This window comes from Plecotus auritus, assembly GCF_963455305.1.
Source record: "Plecotus auritus genome assembly, chromosome: 5".
NCBI classification, from domain to species: domain Eukaryota; kingdom Metazoa; phylum Chordata; class Mammalia; order Chiroptera; family Vespertilionidae; genus Plecotus; species Plecotus auritus.
Window position 1 is genome coordinate 184,028,048 of NC_137776.1, and position 22,125 is coordinate 184,050,172.

Sequence of the window (22,125 nt, forward strand, 5' to 3'; positions counted from 1 at the left end):
TAAAGCCGCACTCACGTCCAATCGTGTCCTCAGTGGGTCGGACCTTTTCGTACTTGTCGGCGCAGCAAAGCCTCGGGCTTCAGGCCCCGGTGCTGCCCTCGTTCTGAGACCCTGGTCAGCTCGCACTGGGCTCCGGCCCGGGAGGCGCTTCAGCAGGAAGAGCCCACCCCGCGGGCAGCCTGAGCCTGGCGTGGCCAAAGCGGGGCTCTGACCCCGGAGTTAAACTTGGCGGGCAGGGGGTGGGAGGGAGGAACACTGCCACCAGCTCCGGCCCAGAGGCGGCCACAGGAAACTCCTCGGCGAGGCCGTGGCTGAGCGGAGGGAAGGGCCTCCTTGGAGGAAGGCGTGAACACCTGGCTGCTTCCGACCCTGGGCCGTGGGGGTGGGGAACCCCGCAGAGCGGCTGCCACATGGGCGGGGACATGGTGCTGGGGCTTGGCCGGCGGCCTCCGCATGGGTCCCAGCGCCACCTGCTGGCTGTGCCCAGGACACACGATTTCCCCACCGGAGGAAAGGGTGGCCCTCAGCAGCATGTGCACCCCATCCGGCTGCCTGCCGCGATTTGTCGCCACTCTGGGGAGACTCCATCTGTCCTGTGACCTGGTCACAAGTGCCTGTGGACGGAAACGCTGCCGCTGGGGTGGTGGGCTCCGCTACGCGTCGTCTCTGCCATGGTCTGGAGTGGCGGCCGCGGCGGGGCGCCTGTCCTGGACTGCGCGCTCCCACTCCTTCTTCACCGTGACGTAGAGTCTCATTGCTGCCTGGGCATCCTGGACCTAGGTGACACGGACACCCATGACGGTCCCAGCAGGTGACACGCCTGGCCCCATGATAACCAACCCCACGGTTCCCGAGCTGAGCCAGACCCCGGGTGAGTGGAGGAGAGCAGGGAGAGTCCTGGGACTCGGTGACCCGGTCCCAGGCGGACGCTGAGGCATGAAGGCCCCGTGCTCCTGGGAGGAGCCTTGGGGTGCCTGCGGAGGCTGGTGTGCGCTGAGCCTGGTGCCAGGACAAGCTGACGGGCAGGAAGGGCCCAGGCTGACGACCACAGCGTGGTGGCCGGCGGGTTCCAGGGCCCCCTCCTCCGCGGGTCCCCAGGGCCTGTCACAGAGGGCAGAGGGGGCCGGCTGGCCTGGGCCACGCCCTAACTAGGGTCTTCTTCTCCGATGACAAGCTTTTAAGGCTGTGCCCCGTTAATATAGACATTTAGAATCTAACCCAGGGGTGGGCAAACTTTTTGACTCGAGGGCCACAATGGGTTCTTAAACTGGACCGGAGGGCCGGAACAAAAGCATGGATGGAGTGTTTGTGTGAACTAATATAAATTCAAAGTAAAGGAGCGGAGGGGAGAGCAAGAGAACCCTCCGCTCTTTCAGCTCCGCGAGCCGGATAGAACAGCCGAACGGGCCGGATCCGGCCCACGGGCCGTAGTTTGCCCACGGCTGCTCCAGACCCTTCTGATGGGGGAACGGAGGGGAACTCCGTTTTCTGCTGTGCAAACGGCAGCTTAGAGAGGTGGCCCAGGATGCCCGGCCCGGCAGGCGGCAGCGCAGGGGGTGAATTCTAACCCACGGCTGAATTCTAACCCCTGGTGAGTCCACCGGGCCGGGTCGCTGTTTATGGCGCCACAGCCTCCTACAGCCGCCTAGGGCCATGGCGTCTGCCCCAGGCCACTCACCGAGCAGTGCTCTGCCTGCTGCACCCGCACGCCTAGGATCCTCTCGGCCAGCAGCTTCAGAGACGGCCTTCCACTCTGCGGAGACGGCACAGTGCGCTGGGCAGAGGCCCTGCCGGCACAGCCCACCCCAAGCACCTGTGGCTGGGCCACCCCGCCGCCCGCAGCCCACGGAGGCCCGCTGCCCGGGGGTGGGGTGGGGGGTAACCTGCAGCTCCGCCCTCCAGCCCCCTCCCCGTGCATCCCAGAGGCGCCCTCTGCTGGGCTCCTCAGAGATGGGAGGTGGACAGAACCCGCCCTCCGCCACAGGGAAACTCTTTCGTTAGGTTACAGGGAAAACAAACACCTTTAACCCGTCACCCCGCCACCAGGGACCAGAAGCAACAGCGGTGTGGCCCAGCAGAAGAGAACCGCCACGCAGGCCGCAGTACCTCCACCCGCCGCTGGAAAGGCTTGTATTTCTGTGTGTCCCGAACCTTCTTTCTCGGATGATCAAGAAAGAGGACCTGGAAGGAAAGAGGGACAGTCCCTTTTTTAGTTTGTAGCTGTAACTCCTTGCTTTCAAGTGACTTTTTGCAAGGAATTCCAACACAAAACACACGAATGAAAACAGAGATTGAAGCGAATTTGAACGTCTGGAAGGAATTCCCACGCTGACGGAAGATGATGCCCGACAGTAAGCACCACGTTAACAGAGACGAGGCCGCGCCAGCCAGCAGCCTGTCCGCTCCTGCATCTGAGCCGGTGCTGCCGGGGCAGTGGGACCAGGGACAGGCCGCAGCCGGCCACGCACAGCCTCGGGCGTCTTCAGGAGGGAGCGCAGGCCAACGGGCAGGTGGCCTCTGGGTGGGAACGCTGCGACAGTGGGCGGAGGACCAGTTAATTTCCAGTGGTTCAGGGTTTACTCGGAAAGGCAGTGGAGGCCATCGGCCGTCACAGAGCGGTCCCTGAACATCCGAGGACTCCAGGGTTCCACGGACCACAGTTGGAACAACCCAGCTAGGCAGGGCCGTCTCCTGTTCTGCCCGCCCCACAGTTCTCATTGGGATAGACCCTCCAGAAGCAGAGGCCTGAGGCCACACCCTCCGGGGCACCAGGAGTGGACTCCCAGCTCGCCTGCCGCCTGCTGTGTGTCCACCAGAGGCTGAGGAGGTGAGAGGGGCCCCAGCAGCCGAGGTGGAGGGAGTGGCCGCCCAGACTGCTTTTCAACAGAAGGGGCCCCGACCTCGCAGGAGCCCTGTTCACCGCGACGGGTGAAGGCTGCAGAGGCAGCGGCCTGGCTGTGTCCATGTGCAAGGTGCTAGAGCAGGGGCAGGGGCCTGGCATTAGGTCTGGGTTCGCTCTAGCGCGAGAGCTCTATGATGGAAATGCCTGCGAGGCTCCGAGGACACGGGGAGTGCGCGGGAAGTGTGTCCGAGGCTGTTCCCGAGTGCTCCCAACACAGGCACAGACCCCCAGGGACACACACAGGAGGGGCTGCGGGCAGCCGCACCTTCAAGTCGTTGTGCAGCGAGTGTCCCACGAGGATCCGGCCCCGCAGCATCTCGGCCACTTCCTTCTGAACGACTGCAAATGCTTCTCCTAAAATCAAACCGGACGTGATTTGGAGCGACAGGAAAGCCCGGCCGTCGTCTGGTCAGACCTCAGGGGCCGACAGGCTGAGTTCAGATCCGGTACGAGGACACGCGGGGAGCCATCTGAAGGCCTCACCCCGGGGAGGCGAGACTCAGGACCCTTGCTACGGGGAAGGCTCCGGAACAGGGACCGAGAGGAGAGTGAGCCCGCCCCGCCTGTCCTCTCTACGCCCATGGCTGGGAGCGACCCACCCTGTTGGAGGTGCTCCGGCCGGATCCCGCTGACCGCCGTCCTGTAGTCGGTCACGGGCTGGGTCGGCTTGACGTACTTGTCGTAGACGCACTTGCCATACTGGTTCACAATGGACACGCGGGCGGCGAGGCTCTCCTCCCCGGCGGGGCCCACGCCCACCATCTCGCAGTCCAGGGCTAAGGCTTTCGTCAGCCTGAAGGGACCAGAGGCTCCAGTTTAACTCCCACGGCAGGCCCCCGGGATCGGCACCACCAGTGACCAGCTCTGTGACCCTGGGAGCAGAGGGGCGCTCCCCCTGAAGGGCCCCCCCACCCCGAGGCGCAGCCCGCGTACCCGCTGAAGGCCTGCTCCTTCACCAGCGCCACGCCGCTCTCCCTCTCGCCCAGCTGCTTCCTCGCTATCTTGGCTGCCTCTGGGCCCATGGCCGCTTCGATATCCACCGGGTCAACGTCATCGAACCAGATGTCTTGTCTAAAAGGCAGAGGGGGCGGGTGAGTGCGTGTCGTGGAGACACCCTCACAGCGCTGGCCCGAATGCCCCGCTGCTCCTGCAGTTCCGATCACAGGACACTTATCCTTTCATCACTTTCCTGTTTAGTTAGAAAATACGCTCATTACCCGAAATTTAGGAACCGCAGGTAAACACAGAGTGGAAAACAGAACCGTCACCCCTCCAGACCCCACGAGTGTGACAGCCAGCAGCCCGCAGCGCAGGGGTGTGAGTGCGTGCCTGGCTGAAGAACGTCTCCGTTTCAATGTCACTTCCCCGGGGATCTCTTGCTGACCCCAGAGACCCGCTCCCCCCGGAGCAACTGAGAGTTACTGAAATAACTTCTGTTTATGGTCTGTCTCCCCCACTTAACCTCAGCCTCAGCAGGGAGGGCCCATGGGGGCCGCTCTATTTTCGGACAGCGTGCCCGGCCCGCACAATGACACCAGGCGGCCCTCAGACTGCTTCCCTACACCCCTCAGCAGCTGCCCGAAAACCCAGCGACACGCACACAGCCCAGCTCACAAGCAGGCCCCCTCCAGCTGAGCCATTCAGGGGCGGCCCTGACCCCTGGTCCTACATCACAGGGTCTGTTGAGTAACCATGGGGCGCTCAGCCAGCACGTCCCATCTCACAGACCCCCTCCCCACCCAGACAACGACACTGATGACCACCGGGAGGCTCAGGGGACAGCAAACCTTGCCCCAAACACCCAACTAGCAAGATGCAGGAACCGGCTTCAAACTCGGGTCTTCCCGGCTTCGACGTTCGTTCATTCCACCGATCTTTCCCGGAGCCACTAAGTGCCCAGCTCTGCCCTGGTCCCGGGTACCGCAGCTATGAGAGGCCCTGCCCTCATGCTGGGTGGGCCCCCGCCCCGGCCTCCTTAAGGAGACAGGCTCCAGTGGCGAGGACTTTGTCCTTGGCGATGCACACGGCAGGCTGGAGGCAAAGGAGGCACCGCCAGTCACCATGGGAGAGACGCCAGTACTTACTCAGTGGGCGGGGCTGGGGTCAAGGCTGCAGTCACCTCTTTGGCTCTCCGCTTCTTATGTTTGAGGTCCCCTCGTTTTGGAGAAATGTCACCATTTGTCCTTCTCTTGGCTGCTTTCCCAGTGTGCTCTGCTCCGCGGGCCTTCCTGGGGGGCGCTGGCGCCCTCCTGTTGGGCGGTGATGCTGGAGGAACAGAGCCCGCGGGGGCCTCCCCGCCTGCCTTTTCTGTCCCCGCCTCCTCGCTCTCCGCTTTTCCGTCCTGCTGGGTAATTTGGGGCTGCTTTTTGGAATCCCGCGGAGAGAGAAGAAGAGGCTTTCCTGGGGCCTGTGATTTTTGTTTCAACACCTAAAATAAACACATGACAGTTTTAATTTGGACATCACGCACAGAGACGGAAAAAACACGTGTGTATGTACATGTGGAAGACAGCAGAGGGGAGGAGAGAATGTATGAGTGACGCGCCTGGACCGGCACCTGGCAAGCGCTGCCCACTGATGCCAAAAAGGCCGGGTGCAGCCCACCTTCAGGGCAGGGACCCACTCGGCTGAGACCCCGGGTAAGGTAACCTTCTGGGCCCATGTCCTGTCTGTGAAATGGAGATGGTAACGGAGGGCCCCCTCAGTGTTGGCGGGACTGTTAGGCCAGGACACGCTGGGTCACGTGGCGGCGCCTGCACGTCTGAAGAGCTGGGGACCCGGGGCAGCTGTCATCGGCTATTTACCCGCCCTGCGGGGGCCCTCTCCGCCACGCTCCTGCTGCTGGCTCGCCTAGGAGTTTGCAACCTCCCAACAGGCCGCTCTTCCCGCGAACGAACCCGCTTCCAGGCCCCGCGAGGCGCCCTCCTCTCCCACCTGCGGGGACGGGCGCAGGCGCCCCCTCACCTCCTGCAGCGCCTTCCAGTTCTGGGAAAAGGCCTCCGGGGCCCTCGGGGGTCGCAGCGCAACCGTGGGGTCGCCTCCCGGTTTCCTGCTTGCTTCTCGCGCCTTGTTTTTCCAGAATCTTTTCTTTTTCTTCTTCTTCCGTGTGAGCTTCTTGGCCAGCCCTGGCTCGGCCACGGGGGCGCGCGCGGGGGTCGGCCCCTTGGACTTCACCATCCCCGCACCACCCAGGGCCGGCGGCAGACGCACCCCGCCCGCCCCGCGCGGCCCCGGCTCCGGGACGCGCCCACCCAGCGCAGGGCCAGGACAGCCGGAGGGATGCCGGCCTCCCGCACCGGCGACGAATCCGGAAGCGCCCCGCGTTCTCGCGACACGTGCGTCCCAACCCCCGGAAGTACCGCTCTCGCCCGGCCGGCGGGAAGCCGCGCCCTCGCCTCGCGTTCCGCAGGGAGCCGGCGGGGCTCTTTCCCGCGCGGGCACGGGGTCGCCACCCCAGCGAGCGGCGTTCGGTCCCGCGACGTGGGGTTGGGTCGGCGTAAGCCCGGGTCTCACGAGGTCCGGGATGCGGAGGAGACACGCCGGCGCCGGAAGGGAACCGTGGGCCGCGGTCGGTGTGGCGGCGGAGCGGGGCCGGCGGCCGCCAGGGGGCGCTGGGCGGCCGAGCGGGAGCGGGAAGGGGGACCCCGGGTCCCTGAGCCCTTGGCTGCAAAGGCCCGTCAGCGCTGCCCGGGAAGAACTTACAGCGGCGCTAGAAGGGCCCTAGCCGGTTTGACTCCGCGGATAGAACGTCGGCCTGTGGCCTGGAGGGTCCCGGGTTCCATTCAGGTTAAAGGCACGGACCCCGTTGCTGGCTCCGGGACCCCCGTTGCTGGCTCCATCCCCGCCCGGCGGGCACGTGCGGGAGGCAACCTGTGGATGTGTCTCTCTCCCATCAAAGTTTCTCTCTGTCTCTCCCCCTCCCACTCTCTCTGAAAATAAATGGAAAAATGTCCTCGGGTGAGGATTAGCAACAACAACAAAGGCACAAACCAGAGAGTGAGTCAAACCGCCTGCCATCGCTTTATGTGGGGACGGTAGCAGCGACCGCTCGCACCCCTGCCTGGCCCTGACAGTGTCTTGACAACGCAGATCAGGCCTCCACTTCCTAGTTCCCCGCGGAGCCTCTGTGTCAGGGAGATGCAGATAATAGAGCCACAAGCCGGTCGGCCCGTTGGCAGCTACAGCGCAGGTGATAAAGGGAGGTCTGGCACATCCAACAAAATGCAGGACGCCCACGCAGTGGCTGCACTATTGGGGGCATGCTTATACGAAAACCACACATACCTGTGACATACACATATATGTAAAGTAACATGTACATGATGTTGTTTATCTGAAATTCAGATTTAACTGGTAACTTGGATGGGTCCTACAGGGGAAGGCCTTTTTGGTGAGGTGACAGTTGAGCTGAAACATGGATGTGAGGGCCGGGGTCAGAGAGACCAGCAAAGCATTGGATGTACCCGAGGGAGGGAGAGAAGGCTGGTGCGGCTAAAGCGCTGTGAGCAGGGGGAGGGTTGGGAGCAGGGGGGAGGGTAGAGCCTCAGAGGCCGCAGGAAGGAGTCTGAACACTGTTATCCCAAGGGCAAAGGTCGACTGTTTTAAAGGGGGGGGGGAAGGGAAGGGGACGCAATCTGACGTGCGTTGTTGGAAGTCACTGCCGCTCTGTGTGGGAAATGGGGTGGGAGTGAGGGGGAGAGAAAGCAGAGACCAGGCCCAGGAGGATGCTGGCTTAGGGCCATGTGTCTCCAGGAAGCCGTCACAGAGAGTTGGGGTGCACACATTAATGGGGGTGGGATGCCTGTGAAAGACAAAGGGGGAAGCAGCTGGGGCCGGGGAGCCTCGGGCCACCGTGCGGCCCTGACACCTGAGCAAGCAAAGTGGTTTGGCCACGGTGGATGCAGGGGCATCCTCCCTGGGACCCGAGGCCCAGGCCCAGGAGAGGGGGCTGCGCAGGCGGAAACATGGAGGCCCCGGTTCGCCAGCCAGCCGCTGCGTTGGAGGAGGTGTGAGGGAGGGAAACAGTGCTTCGGAGAGTGACTGAGAGCCTGCCAGGCAGGGGCGTGGACGGCCGGAGTCTGTGATGCCACCCCGACAGGCTCTGGGACTGTCCATCTGTGCAGGCCCGTAGGTGGCAGCGGGAGGAGGCAGAGAGAGGAGTGTTTGCGAGGAGTGGGTCTCGTGGGCTTGGAGTCTGCCCTGGGTGAGGAAGGGAGTGGGAGAGGAGAGGACAGGGTCAGGTCGCGGCGAGGAGGGTGTGAGCAGGGGTGAGTCCCCGCAGGCGGTCCGTGGCCACAGCGCAGACCCCTGCGGCGCTCCCTCCTCGGGTCTGGGCACCTGGGTCCAGCGCCAACCCAGGGTGCAGGGCCAGGTGGGGGCTCTGACCCAGGCCCAGGTTGCAGCAGGAGGCGCCCTCGACCTGCCGGCTGCCCACCCCAGGGCCCTCCCTGGGAGGAAGCGCCCAAGAGTAAACAGCCCGATGGCCCCGCCCAGCGGGTCTGTCACATTCCTCACCGACCAGATTCCCCGCCATCTCTCCCGGGCCAGCTGGCTTTGCTGAGGATGAGGGAGCTTCGCCCCCCGGGGCCCTGCCCGTGGGGAGTCCTCACCTCTGCGTGCCTCCTCCTGGGCTGCTGGGGCCTCCCCGGTGTCCAGGTGGGTGAAGGTGCAGGAGCCTGGGGACCGGGGCTTCCAGGGCGCTGGTGCGGGGCCCTGGGAGGAGGTGGCTGCCTTGGCAGAGTGGGGTGTTCTTTCAGCTTCTGGGCTCGCGCGGGGTGGATCTGGGCCCGGGTTTCCGAGGATGGCGGGTGCTCCTTGGAGAAGGTGCCCCACGCGTGCCCAGGTCCCCTCCCTCGGTCTTGCCTTGGCCCCGCCCACTCCCTGGGGTCTCCCTCCCCTCACCGTCCTTCCTCTCCTGCAGGGACTGCTTCAGGCTTCCGAGCCCCAGGAGGTGACTTCCTCCTCAGGCCCTGATGCTGCCTTCCCAGGTACTCATCTGGCGCTGCCCTGGCGAGGGGAGTTCCCAGAGCTTGTGGGTGTCTCACTGTTGGGGTGCTGGGGTTTTGGTATCTCCATTGAGTTGGGGGGCTGGGGTTTGGTATCTCTGTTGAGTTGGGGGCTGGGGTTTTGGTATCTCCATTGAGTTGGGGGGCTGGGGTTTTGGTATCTCCATTGAGTTGGGGGGCTGGGGTTTTGGTATCTCCGTTGAGTTGGGGGGCTGGGATTTTCATATCACCATTGAGTTGGGGGGCTGGGATTTTGGTATCACCATTGAGTTGGGGGGCTGGGTTTTGGTATCTCCGTTGAGTTGGGGGGCTGGGGATTTGGTATCTCCATTGAGTTGGGGGGCTGGGATTTTGGTATCACCATTGAGTTGGGGGGCTGGGATTTTGGTATCTCCATTGAGTTGGGGGGCTGGGATTTTCATATCTCCATTGAGTTGGGGGGCTGGGATTTGGGGCCCTGCTGGAGGAGGCAGAGCCGCAGCATGGCCCCTGTTAATGAGCTCCGTTACTTCCTGTGAAGCCCACAGAAGCTGGTCTGGGCGCTCTGGACGGAGCGGGGCTCTGACCCCGGGGTTCTGCTCAGTGTCTGGGGGCACCGTCCCTCATTGGCTGGCCCTTCCGCTCCTGGGCCTCCCTGGAGCTGACTGACCTCCAGGAACCCTCGGGTTTCTGGCCGTGGATGTAAATATTTATGCTTCTGTGAGAAGCAGGGTAGGCGCCGGCCCCATCCCAGCCGCAGCCTTCCCCCTCCCTCGAGGGCTGGCCTGGACCCTCCAGGGCCCGCTCCTGCCTGAGGAGGGCCCCTGGTGACTGGGGACCAGAGGCCGGGGGGCTAGTGGTCACAGGAGAGAATTAGGGGTGTCCCATTGTAGCGACTTCCCTGTGGTCAGAGACACACTGACCGGGGCCTGGGGTGCGCTGGGGGCGGTGGGAGGGGGGCACTGGGGAGACCTCTCTTTCTGGAGGACCAGGGGGGCTGTGTGTCCTGGGCTTTGCTTGGTGACCCTGTTCCCCACTGTGTATCCAGTGTGGGGTTTTGGGGGGACCAAAAGGACATAAACGCCATACCCTGGCTCCTTCCCCGGGCCCCACGCTGCTCCCCAGGCCCCGAAACGTGCGGTCACTATGGGAACTCAGCCCTTCGGCTCCGCCCGCCCTTGATCTGTCCTGAGGCCCAGCAGCTTCTCTCCTGCCGGCTCCCCGGGCGCCACGGCTCTGACAGTCGCCGCATCCGTGGTGCGAGAGCCTGCGACCTCTCAGCCCCCTGAGGGGTCAGAGGACACACGTCCTCAACCTGTTCGTGGGTGGCTGAGGCCAGGGCGGCTCCAGGAGGGCTGGGCCGGGCTGTGGGGAGGGCACAGGGCAGGCCACTCACGCAGCTGTCACCGTGCCCAGCAGGCAGGTGCACCCCCCCCCCCATGAGGAAGCTGGGCTGGGCCTGCCCACTCCCCAGGTATAGGTGCCAGAGGCAGGACTGCGTGTCTCCAAGCCCATGAGCACAGGGTGACAGGGAGGCCTGGCCGTGGGGACCGGGAGCGCCGTCAGGACCACTAATGCCACAAGCCACCTGCTTTCTAGAACCTTCCATCTCAGCCCTGCCTGCTCCTCCCTACCAGGCCGTCCTTCCTCTCGCCTCCGGAGACACGCTGCCGAGGGGGGCGTCCTGCATCTGGAGCTGCTGGTGGCCGTGGGCCCCGACGTGCACCAGGCTCACCAGGAGGACACGGAGCGCTACGTGCTGACCAACCTCAACATGGTGAGTGCTCCCGGCCGGCGCTGGCCGCGGGCGTGGGGCTCTGCATGCCCGCCAGGTCCTCGGAGCCTCGGGACACTGTCCCAGGCAGGGCTGTGGCGTGTCCGGGGGCCAGCGCATCCGCTGGTTTGAGATCTGAACTGAACTCTGGTGTAAAGCTGAGCTGGGGTCACCCATGGGGCTCAGGGCCCTGGGTAGGGAGAGGGGTGTCTCCTCTTTCCTTCCTCCCCTCTCGCCCGGGAACCCCTCGCCGCTCCGTAGTGTACCCGCAGCCTCTTGCTCCTCGGGTGCCTTTGCCCGGGGGACCCTCAGGTTTGGCCTTTTGCCCAGATCTATGGGAGCCTCGGCCAGTGCTGTCTGACAGCCAGCGGGCTGCCCCCACCGCGGCCTCTCTCACCCCCTCCCTGCCGGCCTCCCCTCCACTTGGCTTCCAGGGAGAAGGTGTGGCAAGAGGCGGGACTCCCACGAGCCACTACCTCAGGGACACGAGGCAGCAAGAGGCAGTGCCTTGCCCTGACCGGTGTGGCTCAGTGGATAGAGCGTCGGCCTGCGGACTGAAGGGTCCCAGGTTCGATTCTGGTCAAGGGCACGTACCTTGGTTGCGGGCACATCCCCAGTGGGAGGTGTGCAGGAGGCAGCTGATCAGTGTTTCTAACTCTCTATCCCTCTCCCTTCCTCTCTGTGAAAATCAATAAAATGTATTAAAAAAAAAAAAAAAAAGGCAGTGCCTCAACAGCCTGGGTCACATTTCAGTGTGGGGTGGTCTGCACCCAGTGCCCGTGCGGAGGGCTCACACAGACACACAGACAGGGCTGTGCTCTGGGCACACCCGGTGCCCGCGCGGAGGGTTCACACACACACACAGACAGGGCTGTGCTCTGGGCACACCCGGTGCCCGTGCGGAGGGCTCACACAGACACACAGACAGGGCCGTGCTCTGGGCGCAGGGACGTTGCCGCGTCGGACAGCGGCCATCACATCGCCTTCACCACGCAGGCGCGCGGAGTGCAGTTAGACGCGATCGAACCTACTGGTCACCCTCACAGCGAAAGCAGCTCCGGCTGAGGGCTTGGGGACACTAAGGAAATGCACCTGGCTGGCGCCTGAGCCCAGGCCTGCTGCAGAGGGGAGGGGCGCGAGGTGCTGGCTGGCGCTGCCCCTATAAGCTGCCCCCTGGAGTGTGGGGCACGTAGCACCACTTGGTCCCCAGCCTCCGGATGCCTCCCAGTCTCAGGCCCCACCCCCCCCCCCCCCCCCGCCCCGGCCAGCCCCCTCAGACTTGGCTCATGGCTGGAGAGCCTGCTGAGGTTTGCGCCTCTGTGTCTGGAGGCGACACAGTTCCTGTCGGTCCCCTGGGAGCTGTGTTTGGGGCGCTCCCGCTTCTCAGCTGCGGAGACTGGTCGGCGAGCCCAGCTCCAGGGTCGGTCCAGCGTTTTACGAGGACCGAGGACAGCGGGTGGTGGGGGCCAGGCAGGCCCTGCCCAGAGGGTGGTCGTAGTAGCGGCCTCCCATCCTGGGGCCCGCACCTGTGCCCCCTGCATTGTGCCCAAGCCAGCAGCGGCCACGGAGGCTTATCTCCACCGGCCAGATGAGGAAGCCGAGGCTCCGAGGTTAGTTCACAGGTAGGAAGCCAGGAGCCCGGATCGGCCGCGGGTCAGCCGAGGCCAGGGACAGCCACGCCTCAGCGGACACGCTGGCTCAAAGAACCGAGTACAAGTCAACCAGGGTCAGCATCTTGACAGGCGTGTGGAGGGAGCAGGAACCCGGGGGCCTTCCCACGGGGGGGCCGGGGGGCAGGGAAGGGCTCTCGGGGGCATCATGCCACCTCCTGGGCATGGGCAGGTCGGGCAGGCAGACGTGGGGAGAGCCTTTCCAGGAAGGTGATCGAGGATGAGGAAGGGCGGTGGATCGGCTGGGACAGAGCGGTGTCTGGATGGAATGTACTAGACTGATGACAATTTTCCGAATCCGGTTGTTGCAAGTTTTTCCCTCTGTGTCGGTTGCTCCTCCTGAGCCATGAGCAAGGGGGGTCCAGATCACGGCTGGCTGCCTCCCAGCCCAAGGCCCAGCCTCGGGGTGCCCCCACCCACCACGCTCAGGAGCACCCTCTCCAGGCCCGTCCCTGGGGGCCCTGGAAGTCAGCAGCTGCTGGGGGCCGGCTCCCCCACCCACGTGTACTCTCCGTCTGCCCCTCCACAGGCGTCGGAGCTGCTGAGGGACCCGTCCCTGGGGGCCCAGTTCCGAGTGCACCTGGTGAGGATGGTCATCCTGACACGGCCCCAGGTGGGTGCTCCCCAGCGTCTCTGCAACCCCGTCTCTGTCCTCCCCGCCCCCTTCCTGGTGCCCAGCGCCTGGGTGCTGGCAGGGCTTCCAGGCCACCCGCCCGGTCCCAGCACGCCCGCACCTGAGCTGTGGGACAGAGACAGGATTTTGAGGGCTGAGATGCCTGCTGGGTGGGTCCAGTAAATGCGGGCTCCCCCACTGTTCCCCAGGACGCCCCACAGATCACAGCCAACATCACCGCATCACTGCTGAGCGTCTGCGAATGGAGCAGGACGGTCAACCCCCCGGGTGACGCGGACCCCGCGCACGCCGACCTGGTCCTGTACGTCACCAGGTAGCCGAGCTCTGCGTGCAGGCCGCCTCTGGGAGCTGCTCCCGCACAGGGCCCGACAGGTGGGCGGGCACCTCAGCGGGTTTGCAGAGACGCTGAGCCCCGCCTGTCTCTCTTCTGTTCCCGAGGTTTGACCTGGAGCTGCCTGATGGCAACCGGCAGGTTCGGGGGGTCACCCAGCTGGGGGGCGCCTGCTCCTCCTCGTGGAGCTGCCTCATCACTGAAGATACTGGCTTCGACCTGGGGGTCACCATTGCCCACGAGATTGGGCACAGGTATGTGGCCCCACAGCGGCCCCCACGCTCAAGCCAAGGAGCTGACCGGGCCCCCAGGAGGGGAGGTGGAGGCTGGCAGGGGGCCCCTGGACGCGGGGAAGGGGCCTGTGCCCTTTGCCCCGTGGACCAGGGAGGGGGGGGGGGGCGGGGCAAGGGCTGGGAAATTTGATATTTCATGATTACTGAATAACTAAAGGAAATTTTAAAAAAACACAAGCAAAATAAACTTAGCAATTAGAAACTGAGGTTTATAGGAAATTCAGGTAAAGAAAAACTAAACTGCAAAAATTACCCCACCTCCCACCACCTAGAGAGAGCACCTGTTCGTCGTTAATATTTCACTTCAGTCTTTAATTTACACACAGTTTTCTATCTGCAAAATTAGGATTATACTGTGTATTCGTTTGTTACCTGCTTCTCTTTTTTAATCCGCACCTGAAGATATGTTCTTACTGCTTTTTCAGACAGAGAGGAAGGGAGAGAGAGAGACAGAGAGAAACATTGGTGTGAGAGAGAAGCATCGATCGGTTGCCTCCTGTACAAGCCTCCACTGGGGACTGAACCTGCAACCTAAGTATGTGCCCTGACCGGGAATCGAACCCAAACCCTTGGTGTGCGGGACGACACTCCAACCCATGGAGCCACCGAAACAGCTGTTCTCTGCTTTTTATGCAACAACGTGTTTCTCCCACACGTTCCTCCAGGCCAGCTGTGGGCAAACTACGGCCCGCGGGCCAGATCTGGCTGTTCTATCCGGTTCTCTTGCTCTCCCCTCCGCTCCTTTCCTTTGAATTTATATTAGTTCACACAAACACTCCATCCATGCTTTTGTTCCGGCCCTCCGGTCCAGTTTAAGAACCCATTGTGGCCCTCGAGTCAAAAAGTTTGCCCACCCCTGCTCCAGGCCTTTTAAATGCCCTTGGTGTGCGCCGTCGCTTCCTGTCGGGTAGTCAGGTTGTCTCCAGGGCCACCCGCTTGTGCACCTTGTGGGCAAACCTCTCTCCTCCCCACATCACCGACCTGAGGCGGCGGGCTTTCCTGCTGACTCAGTCCTTTGATTAGGAAGGTAACGCTCGCTCGCTGTAAGTTCAGGTAGTGCTGAGACTCCTAGGGGGAAAGATGAGTCTTTATTCTCTATCTTCCTTGCCCCCTGTCCCCCTGCAGCCCCTCTGAGGGCTTCTGCAAACCCCCCACCCCCATCTCCGTGGGCGGCCCAGGCCCCCAGAGGGCTGGAGCTGGTACACCCCCCCCCACCCCCCACAGCAGTTCCGCCCCTGCATCTTCACCTGCTCCTTCCCCATCACCGTCCCCCCCCCCCTCTTGTTTGGAGGGAAGGGCCTTGAAAACATGGCCTCGCGCTGGGAGAGGAAGGGCTGGTCAGAGGCCTGCAGACCGTCAGGGCAGCCACGTGACTCGCTTACCTGCGGGGTTAGGTGGTGGCAGGGCCAAGGGTCCCTGTTGGGAAGGAGGGGACCCCCCCACCCCCCCGCCTGCCAGGCCGCTCTCAGCGCCCCGCCTCCGCCTCCTCGCATCCTCACAGCTTCGGCCTAGAGCACGATGGAGCGCCAGGGAGCGGGAGCGGGTGCGGGCCCAGCGGCCACGTGATGGGGACTGACAGCGCCGCGCCCACCCGAGGGAGCCTTGCGTGGTCCCCCTGCAGCCGCCGGCAGCTGCTGCACCTGCTTAGGTAGCGCATCTTGCCACCCTCCACCCACCCCTCCATGCCACCCCTCCGTGCACCCACCCCTCCGTGCACCCACCCCTCCATGCCACCCCTCCGTGCACCCACCCCTCCGTGCCACCCCTCCATGCCACCCCTCCATGCCACCCCATTCCTGTGCCGACCCTTGCGTTCTCCCCCATCGCCTCTATCCCTGTGCGCACCCATCTCTGGGTCCCATCCCCTCCCTGAGTCCAACCTCCACCTGCCTTCCCTGCTCCTGATCCCTCCACCTGCCCCACCCCCTGCGCCTGCCCCTCCTCCTGCCCCCCTCCCTCTGCTCTGGCACGGCCTCTACCGAGCTCAGAGCTGAGCCTTGTCCCAGCCCCACCTCAGCTCCTGGTGGGGAGCACAGGCTGAGAACTCCTCTCCCCCCACCCGAGCCCACCCCTCCGTCCCGCCCCACCTGGGGCCTGAGCAGGGGCCTTGTCACAGCGCAGGACGGGCGCGCTGCGTGTGGGACCCGCCAGGTCGGCAGTCCGGGCCTGCGGGGCGCCCTCCCGAGGCCCACCCAGGTCTCTACTACGGCGCGGACGAGCAGTGCCGCGTGGCCTTTGGCCCTTCCGCGGTGGCCTGCACCTTCACCCGCGAGAACCTGGTGAGTCTGGCAGGTGCTGCACCCAGCCTGCCCTCCCGGGGGCTCCCCGCCCACCCCCAGCAGCTCCCCCCGCCGGCTCAGGCCCCAGTGTGCACTGTGGGCGCCCTGCGCCAGACTGGCGTAATTTGGGGGCAAGGACGCCACGTTTTCGTTGTGACTGGGCCCCACCATTATGTAGAGCCGGCCCTGGCAGGGCCCGGAGCCCATGGACTTGGGTCCTAAGTAGGCAGGTACCCAGGCTGCCCGCCCAGTGGGACTGGAGGGCCTGCCAGAGGAGGGGTCCCGCCGAGCCCCACTGTGGGGGCGTGGGGGCAGGAGGCGGGGTGAAGGGGCGGTCTCCCCAGACAGACTTCCTCCCAGGGCTGCGCTGGACGGCCGTGGGCCCAGGCACTGGGGCCTCCGTGGCTTCCTCCATGGGAAATACTAAGGACATAGCTCAGCGCTGGAAAGCGTGTGGGCCGTCACGTGGTGGCGTAAATACAGGTGTAGTCACATCACACCAGGACATGGTCTCTGACCTGAGAGTTTGTGTTTTTCTTCTGATTTGAAACGAAATGGAAACATTTTCACGATGGGCCATGCAAAGGACCGTGGGCCACTGTCCCTGGTCCTGATGGACAAGTCAGCCACCCCCTCCCGCCGCCAGGGCCACAGAGCGTGTGGCTGTCACTGCCCCGCAGCCCGGGAGGACAGTGAGACTGGGCCCAGACCTGACAGGCCCCGGGGGCCCTGTGATGGCCACCTGTCTCCTCAGGATGCGTGCCAGGCTCTCTCCTGCCACACAGACCCCCTGGACCTCAGCAGCTGCAGCCGCCTCCTCTTCCCGCTCCTGGACGGGACAGAGTGCGGCCCCCAGAAGGTCAGAGCAGGAGCGAGGGAGTGCGGGGGCGTGTGAGCATGAGTGTGTGTGCATGCGTGTGTGAGCATGTGTGTGCATGAGTGTGTGTGCGTGCGTGTGAGCGTGTGTGGGTGTGGATGTGCTCACACATGCTTGCGCAGGCCACCTGCAGCCTGGCAGCTCTTGTTCCTGGGGCAGGAGGACACAGTGAGCCAGGGCAAGGGCCCTGGAACTGTCCTTGGTGCCCGTGGGGGTGGGGGTGGTGACTGTGGGTGTGGGTGTGGGTGGTGCCCGTGGGGGTGGTGACTGTGGGTGTGGGTGGTGCCCGTGGTAGTGAGAGTGTAGGTGGGTGTGGGTGTGGGTGGTGCCCGTGGTAGTGGGAGTGTAGGTGGGTGTGGGTGGTGCCCGTGGGGGTGGTGACTGTGGGTGTGGGTGTGGGTGGTGCCCGTGGTAGTGGGAGTGTAGGTGGGTGGGGGTGGGGGTGGTGCCCGTGGATGTGGGGGTGTGGGTGGGGAGGTGGGGGTGGGGGTGCCTGTGGGGGTGGGGGTGAGGGTGCCCATGGGGACGGGAGATTGGCTGTCGCTCCTTGCAGTGGTGTTCCAAGGGTCACTGCCGCTCCCTGGCGGAGCTGGCCCCCATGGGGGCAGTGCACGGGCACTGGTCAGCTTGGGGTCCTCCCAGTCCTTGCTCCCGCTCCTGCGGAGGAGGCGTGGTCACCAGGAGGCGGCAGTGCAACAACCCCAGGTGCGGGGATGGAGGGGGACGGGGGTGGGGAGGGTGGGAGGGCGGGGCGCGGGGGAGGGGGCTGCACTTGCCCTGGTTGGGGGTCTGTGGGTCACCTCTCACCACTGTCTCCGGGCGTTTTCAGACCTGCCTTCGGGGGGCGTGCTTGCACAGGTGCGGACCTCCAGGCCGAGATGTGCAACACCCAGGTGGGCCTCTTCCCGGGCAGGGCAATAGCGGGGGCCGGGCGGCTGTAGAGGGCGGTTCGCAGCGGAAATGCCGAGGGGACGGCAAAGGCTTCAGCAGCCTCAGCGCCGAGGCGCGGGAGAGGAGAGGAGCCACGGGGCCCGCTGGGTGGGCGCTCCTGCTGCTCCCCCGGGCCACAGCCTGCACATGCTGTCCTGTGCCTGCGAGCAGGGCCCTGCGGTGCCCCCGCCCTGCCCACCGCGTCTCCCTCGGGGCACCTGGTGTCAGCAATGGGAACGCCCGCCCTCCCTCCTCAGCAGCCGTCGGCCCTGCGGAGCCGCGAGGGCGCTTAGCTACGAGCGCAGGTGAAGTCCACACGCTAACGTCGGCCGATACAGGGCAGCCCCTGGCATTGGGCACAGTCACAGTGTTGTGTGTAGCCCCCAGGCGCTCCGTCACCGCAGCGTGAGACTCGGGACACTAGCCGTCACCCCACCCTCCCGAGCCCCGGGACCCCGGCCCCCGCTCTGTGGTTTGCCTGTTCCGGTCCCTCCCCGCACGGGGAGCCGCGTCGGCATTCTCTCGCTGGGCCTCGTGCTTTCACGGCTCAGCCACGGAGCAGGTGGCGGCGGGCCTGTGTGGCCGAGCGTGTCCCACGTGTGATGGGCCCCCTTTGTCCATCCTTCGTCCTGGATGGACACGCGGCTGCTTCGGCCTTTGGCTGCCGTGAGCCTCTGCGCACGTGGACGGCCTGACCCTGTGGCCAGTGCCTTCGGGGTCACACCTGATGGGGCAGTGCCGGTCGCAGAAATCCCGCGTGAACTGTGAGGAGGCTCCAGACTGCCCCCCCAGCAGCAGCCCTGCTGGTCCCCACGGCAGGTGCGGGGGCTCCAGTTCCTCCACGCGCTCCTGGCACTGACTGTCCAGGTTTGGTTTTAGTTCTCAGTCCTCGCCGGAGGATATGTTTATATTGGTTTGAGAGAGAGAGGAAGGAAGAGAGGAGAGAGAAACATCGATGCGAGAGAAACATTGATCGGTTGCCTCCCGTACATGCCCCGACGGGGCGGGGGGGGGGTGGGGGGGTGAACCCGAAACCTCGGCGTGTGCCCTGACGGGGAATCGCACGCGCCACCTTGCGGTGTGTGGAGTGGAATGGCGCTCCAGCTAACGGAGCCACCGGCCAGGGCGGGCGGCCCATGTTTTGGTCACGGCCATCACGGTGGGTGTGGAGCGGGGACGGACCCCTTTGACGATAAGGTCTGCACGTGTGACAGCTGCCCTCCCCCCCCTCCCGGCGGCCACTGGGGGCCAGACCTGCAGGGAGCCCTCCCCTGGGCCCGGGCTGGGGGAGGGGGTGCGGGCAGCCAAGGGCCGCGTCCCGCTTAGCCGGTCCACTCCGCCAGCAGGTCCACTCCGAGCCTCTTCTCTCCGACGCCTCCCACGGAGGCTCTTGGTGACGCCTGCCCCCAGAGGCGGTGCCTGTGACTGGCCCAGCCCTGACCTCTGAGCTTTGGGCCCTGGGCCTGAGCAGTGTTCTCTGCCTGCTCCCCTCTGCCCTGGAATTCCCCATCAGCAGGAAAAGGCTCCCGTCACCCCCATTTTACAGAGCAGGGAACAGGTGCAGCCAGGAGCCAGGCTCAGACCCTCCTCAGGGCCCTCACCCTCAGGGTCCTTGCTGTCCCCAGGTGCAAGCGTCCCCTGCCCTAGGCCCCCTGCCCGAGCCCCCAAGCCCGGGGCCCTGCCTGAGCCCCCACCCAGCCCCCGTGCCTGTCCCCTGCCCTGTCCGGCAGGCCTGCGAGGACACCCAGCTGGCGTTCATGGCTGAGCAGTGTGCGGAGACCGAGGGGCGGCCTCTGGGCCTCTCCCCAGGCAACGCCTCCTCCTACCGCTGGGGCCCAGCTGTGCCTCACAGTCAAGGTGGGGCCCGGGGCTGCCCGGGAGCGGTGTGGGCGGGAGAACCGGGCGGCCGCCGTGGCTCCCCTGCGGTGGGCAGCAGGCGCGGGCTGTGCATCAGCCGGCGGGCAGGGAGCACCCTGGCTCGGCCCTGGGAGCAGGCCTCCTGCGAGTCCTGGTTCCCAGCGGTGCAGGGAGGCTGAGAGCAGCTCGGCTGCTGGGGGCACGCAGTGAGCTGGGGGGCGGGGGGGGGCCGAGTGTGCCCTCGGCTCGTGGCTCAGCAGCACGTGTGACCTCCTGGTGGCGCTGCCGCCTCGGGAGGAACATAGACTCTGGCCCAGGAGCGGCGGGTGAAGCGGCGGGGCTGGCAGGGCGAGGGCGCCTGGAGCCTGCTTCCCAGGTTGTCGCCCCCCTGCCCCTGCCCTGTCCCTGCCCCTGCCCTGTCCCTGCCCCTGCCCTGCCCCTGCCCCTGCCCCGTCCCTGTCCCTGCCCCTGCCCCTGTCCCTGCCCCTGCCCCTGTCCTTGTCCCTGTCCCTGTCCTGCCCCTGCCCCTGTCCCTGCCCCTGCCCCTGCCCCTGTCCCTGCCCTGTCCCTGCCCCTGCCCCTGCCCTGTCCTTACCCTGCCCCTGTCCCTGCCCTGCCCCTGCCCTGCCCCTGCCCTGCCCCTGTCCCTGTCCCTGTCCCTGCCCCTGTCCCTGCCCCTGCCCCTGCCCCTGCCCCTGTCCCTGCCCTGCCCCTGCCCTGTCCCTGCCCTGCCCCTGCCCTGTCCCTGCCCTGCCCCTGCCCTGTCCCTGTCCCTGCCCTGTCCTGTCCCTGCCCCTGCCCTGTCCCTGCCCCTGCCCTGCCCCTGTCCCTGCCCCTGCCCTGCCCTGTCCCTGCCCCTGCCCTGCCCCTGTCCCTGCCCCTGCCCTGCCCTGTCCCTGCCCCTGCCCCTGCCCCTGTCCCTGCCCCTGCCCCTGCCCTGCCCCTGCCCTGCCCCTGCCCCTGCCCTGCCCCTGTCCCTGCCCCTGCCCTGCCCTGTCCCTGCCCCTGCCCTGTCCCTGTCCCTGCGCCAGTGCCCCTGTCCCTGCCCCTGCCCCTGCCCTGTCCCTGCCCTGTCCCTGCCCCTGCCCCGTCCCTCCCCTCCCCTGTCCCTGCACCAGTGTCCCTGTCCTCTGCCTTCCCAGGGGACGCTCTGTGCAGACACATGTGCCGGGCCGTTGGCGAGAGCTTCGTCATGAGGCGTGGGGACCGCTTCCGGGACGGCACCCGGTGTGTGCCAGGCGGCCCTCGGGAGGACGGGACCCTCAGCCTGTGCGTGCTGGGCAGCTGCAGGGTAGGCGTGTGCAGGCAGCGGGCCCTCTCCGTCCCCTGTGGCCCCAAGGCCTGTCCCAGTAAAGCTGAGACACGGGGCTCCCGGGGCGAGGCCCGCGGGTGCTGGTCCCTGTGCAGGGCAGTCTCGCGGGGTGAGGAGGGGACACGGGCCGACCTTGGGGTCATGGGTAAGAGCCGTGCTGCGATCTGGGGCGAGCCATGTCAGCTTGTCTCCTGACGGGGCCTCAGATGCTCTGTATGCGGTCCCGTTTGTCACGTGGCTCTGAGAGCCAGGGGGCTGCCCCTCCAGTGACACGCAGCCCGGACTCCCCTGCCTTCCCCTTTGCACAGACGTTCGGCTGTGACGGCAGGATGGACTCCCGGCAGGTGCCAGACGTGTGCCAGGTGTGTGGAGGGGACAACAGCACGTGCAGCCCGCGCAGCGGCTCTTTCACGGGCGGAAGAGCCCGAGGTAGGGCCGGCCCCCTCGCCCCCCGAGAAGCCCCGGCAGCCCAGAGCCTCGGCACCCCCTGCCCAGCTGGGGGCAGGCCGGGGGGGGGGGACCCACATGTTGGCTCCGCCCTGGAGCCTCCTAGCGGCCTCAGCCTCCACCGCCCACTCTGCCGGACACTGGGAGTCCGCTGGGGGCTGGCCTCTCCTGCCCAAGGAGTCCCATCAGGGGGCCTGTAGCTGGGGAGCCCTGGCCCTGCCCTTTTATAAGAGAGGTCAGGTGGTTTGCAAAGCCATTGCTTAGGCAGGGGTCCTCAAACTTTGTAAACAGGGGGCCAGTTCCCTGTCCCTCAGACCGTTGGAGGGCCGGACTATAGTTTAAAAAAATAACTATGAACAAATTCCTATGCGCACTGCGGGCCCGGGACGCGTCGGCTGCTAAGCAGGACAGGCAGCGGCCCCCGGCGGGCCGGATCCATGTCCTCGGCGGGCCGCATGTGGCCCGCGGGCCGTAGTTTGAGGACACCTGGCTTAGAGGGTTAGTGGAGGACCGGACCCCACCTCCCTCCGGCAGGTCCCATCCCCGCCCCCGCCCCCGGGCAGCCCCCCAGGTGGCCCTCCACCGGCCTGGTTTCCCCGTGGAGGCGCGGCTGCCTGAGTCACGGTGGGGCTGGCGCTGTTGAGCCTTCTCTTGGCACCGAAACCCGCCCCCTCGCCTGTGGTGCGGGCGGTGGTCTCAGTCCTCTGTCGCTCCTAGAGTACGTCACGTTCCTGACGCTGACTGCCAACCTGACCAGGGTGCACATCGCCAACCACAGGCCTCTCTTCACACACCTGGGTGAGTGGGCGGAGGGCGCCCACCAGCGTTAGCCAGA

At 65.6% G+C, this 22,125-nt stretch overlaps 2 protein-coding genes across 2 annotated transcripts in view; one reads left to right on the forward strand and one right to left on the reverse strand.

Moving 5' to 3' along the window:
* Nucleotides 1-23: 23 nt before the first annotated feature.
* REXO4 (REX4 homolog, 3'-5' exonuclease) lies at nt 24-6,224 on the reverse strand. Its single transcript, XM_080670723.1, has 8 exons — nt 5,867-6,224; nt 4,987-5,330; nt 3,836-3,973; nt 3,502-3,695; nt 3,168-3,256; nt 2,107-2,181; nt 1,679-1,753; nt 24-776 (listed from the first exon to the last, which is right to left on the reverse strand). Exons 1-8 carry the CDS (start codon nt 6,077-6,079, stop codon nt 654-656), a joined length of 1,251 nt encoding a protein of 416 aa, XP_080526849.1. The 5' UTR covers nt 6,080-6,224; the 3' UTR covers nt 24-653.
* Nucleotides 6,225-8,464: 2,240 nt separating this feature from the next.
* ADAMTS13 (ADAM metallopeptidase with thrombospondin type 1 motif 13) overlaps nt 8,465-22,125 on the forward strand; it is a gene marked incomplete at its 5' end in the record, with an annotated part of 28,576 nt that continues 14,915 nt past the window's right edge. Inside the window, 15 exons of the mRNA XM_080669386.1 lie at nt 8,465-8,557; nt 8,823-8,889; nt 10,524-10,663; nt 12,860-12,943; nt 13,153-13,277; nt 13,403-13,549; nt 15,090-15,236; nt 15,705-15,867; nt 16,622-16,726; nt 17,298-17,449; nt 17,574-17,637; nt 19,405-19,531; nt 20,674-20,822; nt 21,152-21,272; nt 22,008-22,088. Of these exons, the coding sequence (XP_080525512.1) occupies nt 8,465-8,557; nt 8,823-8,889; nt 10,524-10,663; nt 12,860-12,943; nt 13,153-13,277; nt 13,403-13,549; nt 15,090-15,236; nt 15,705-15,867; nt 16,622-16,726; nt 17,298-17,449; nt 17,574-17,637; nt 19,405-19,531; nt 20,674-20,822; nt 21,152-21,272; nt 22,008-22,088 (1,765 nt within the window). The remainder of the gene's footprint in view (nt 8,558-8,822; nt 8,890-10,523; nt 10,664-12,859; nt 12,944-13,152; nt 13,278-13,402; nt 13,550-15,089; nt 15,237-15,704; nt 15,868-16,621; nt 16,727-17,297; nt 17,450-17,573; nt 17,638-19,404; nt 19,532-20,673; nt 20,823-21,151; nt 21,273-22,007; nt 22,089-22,125) is intronic.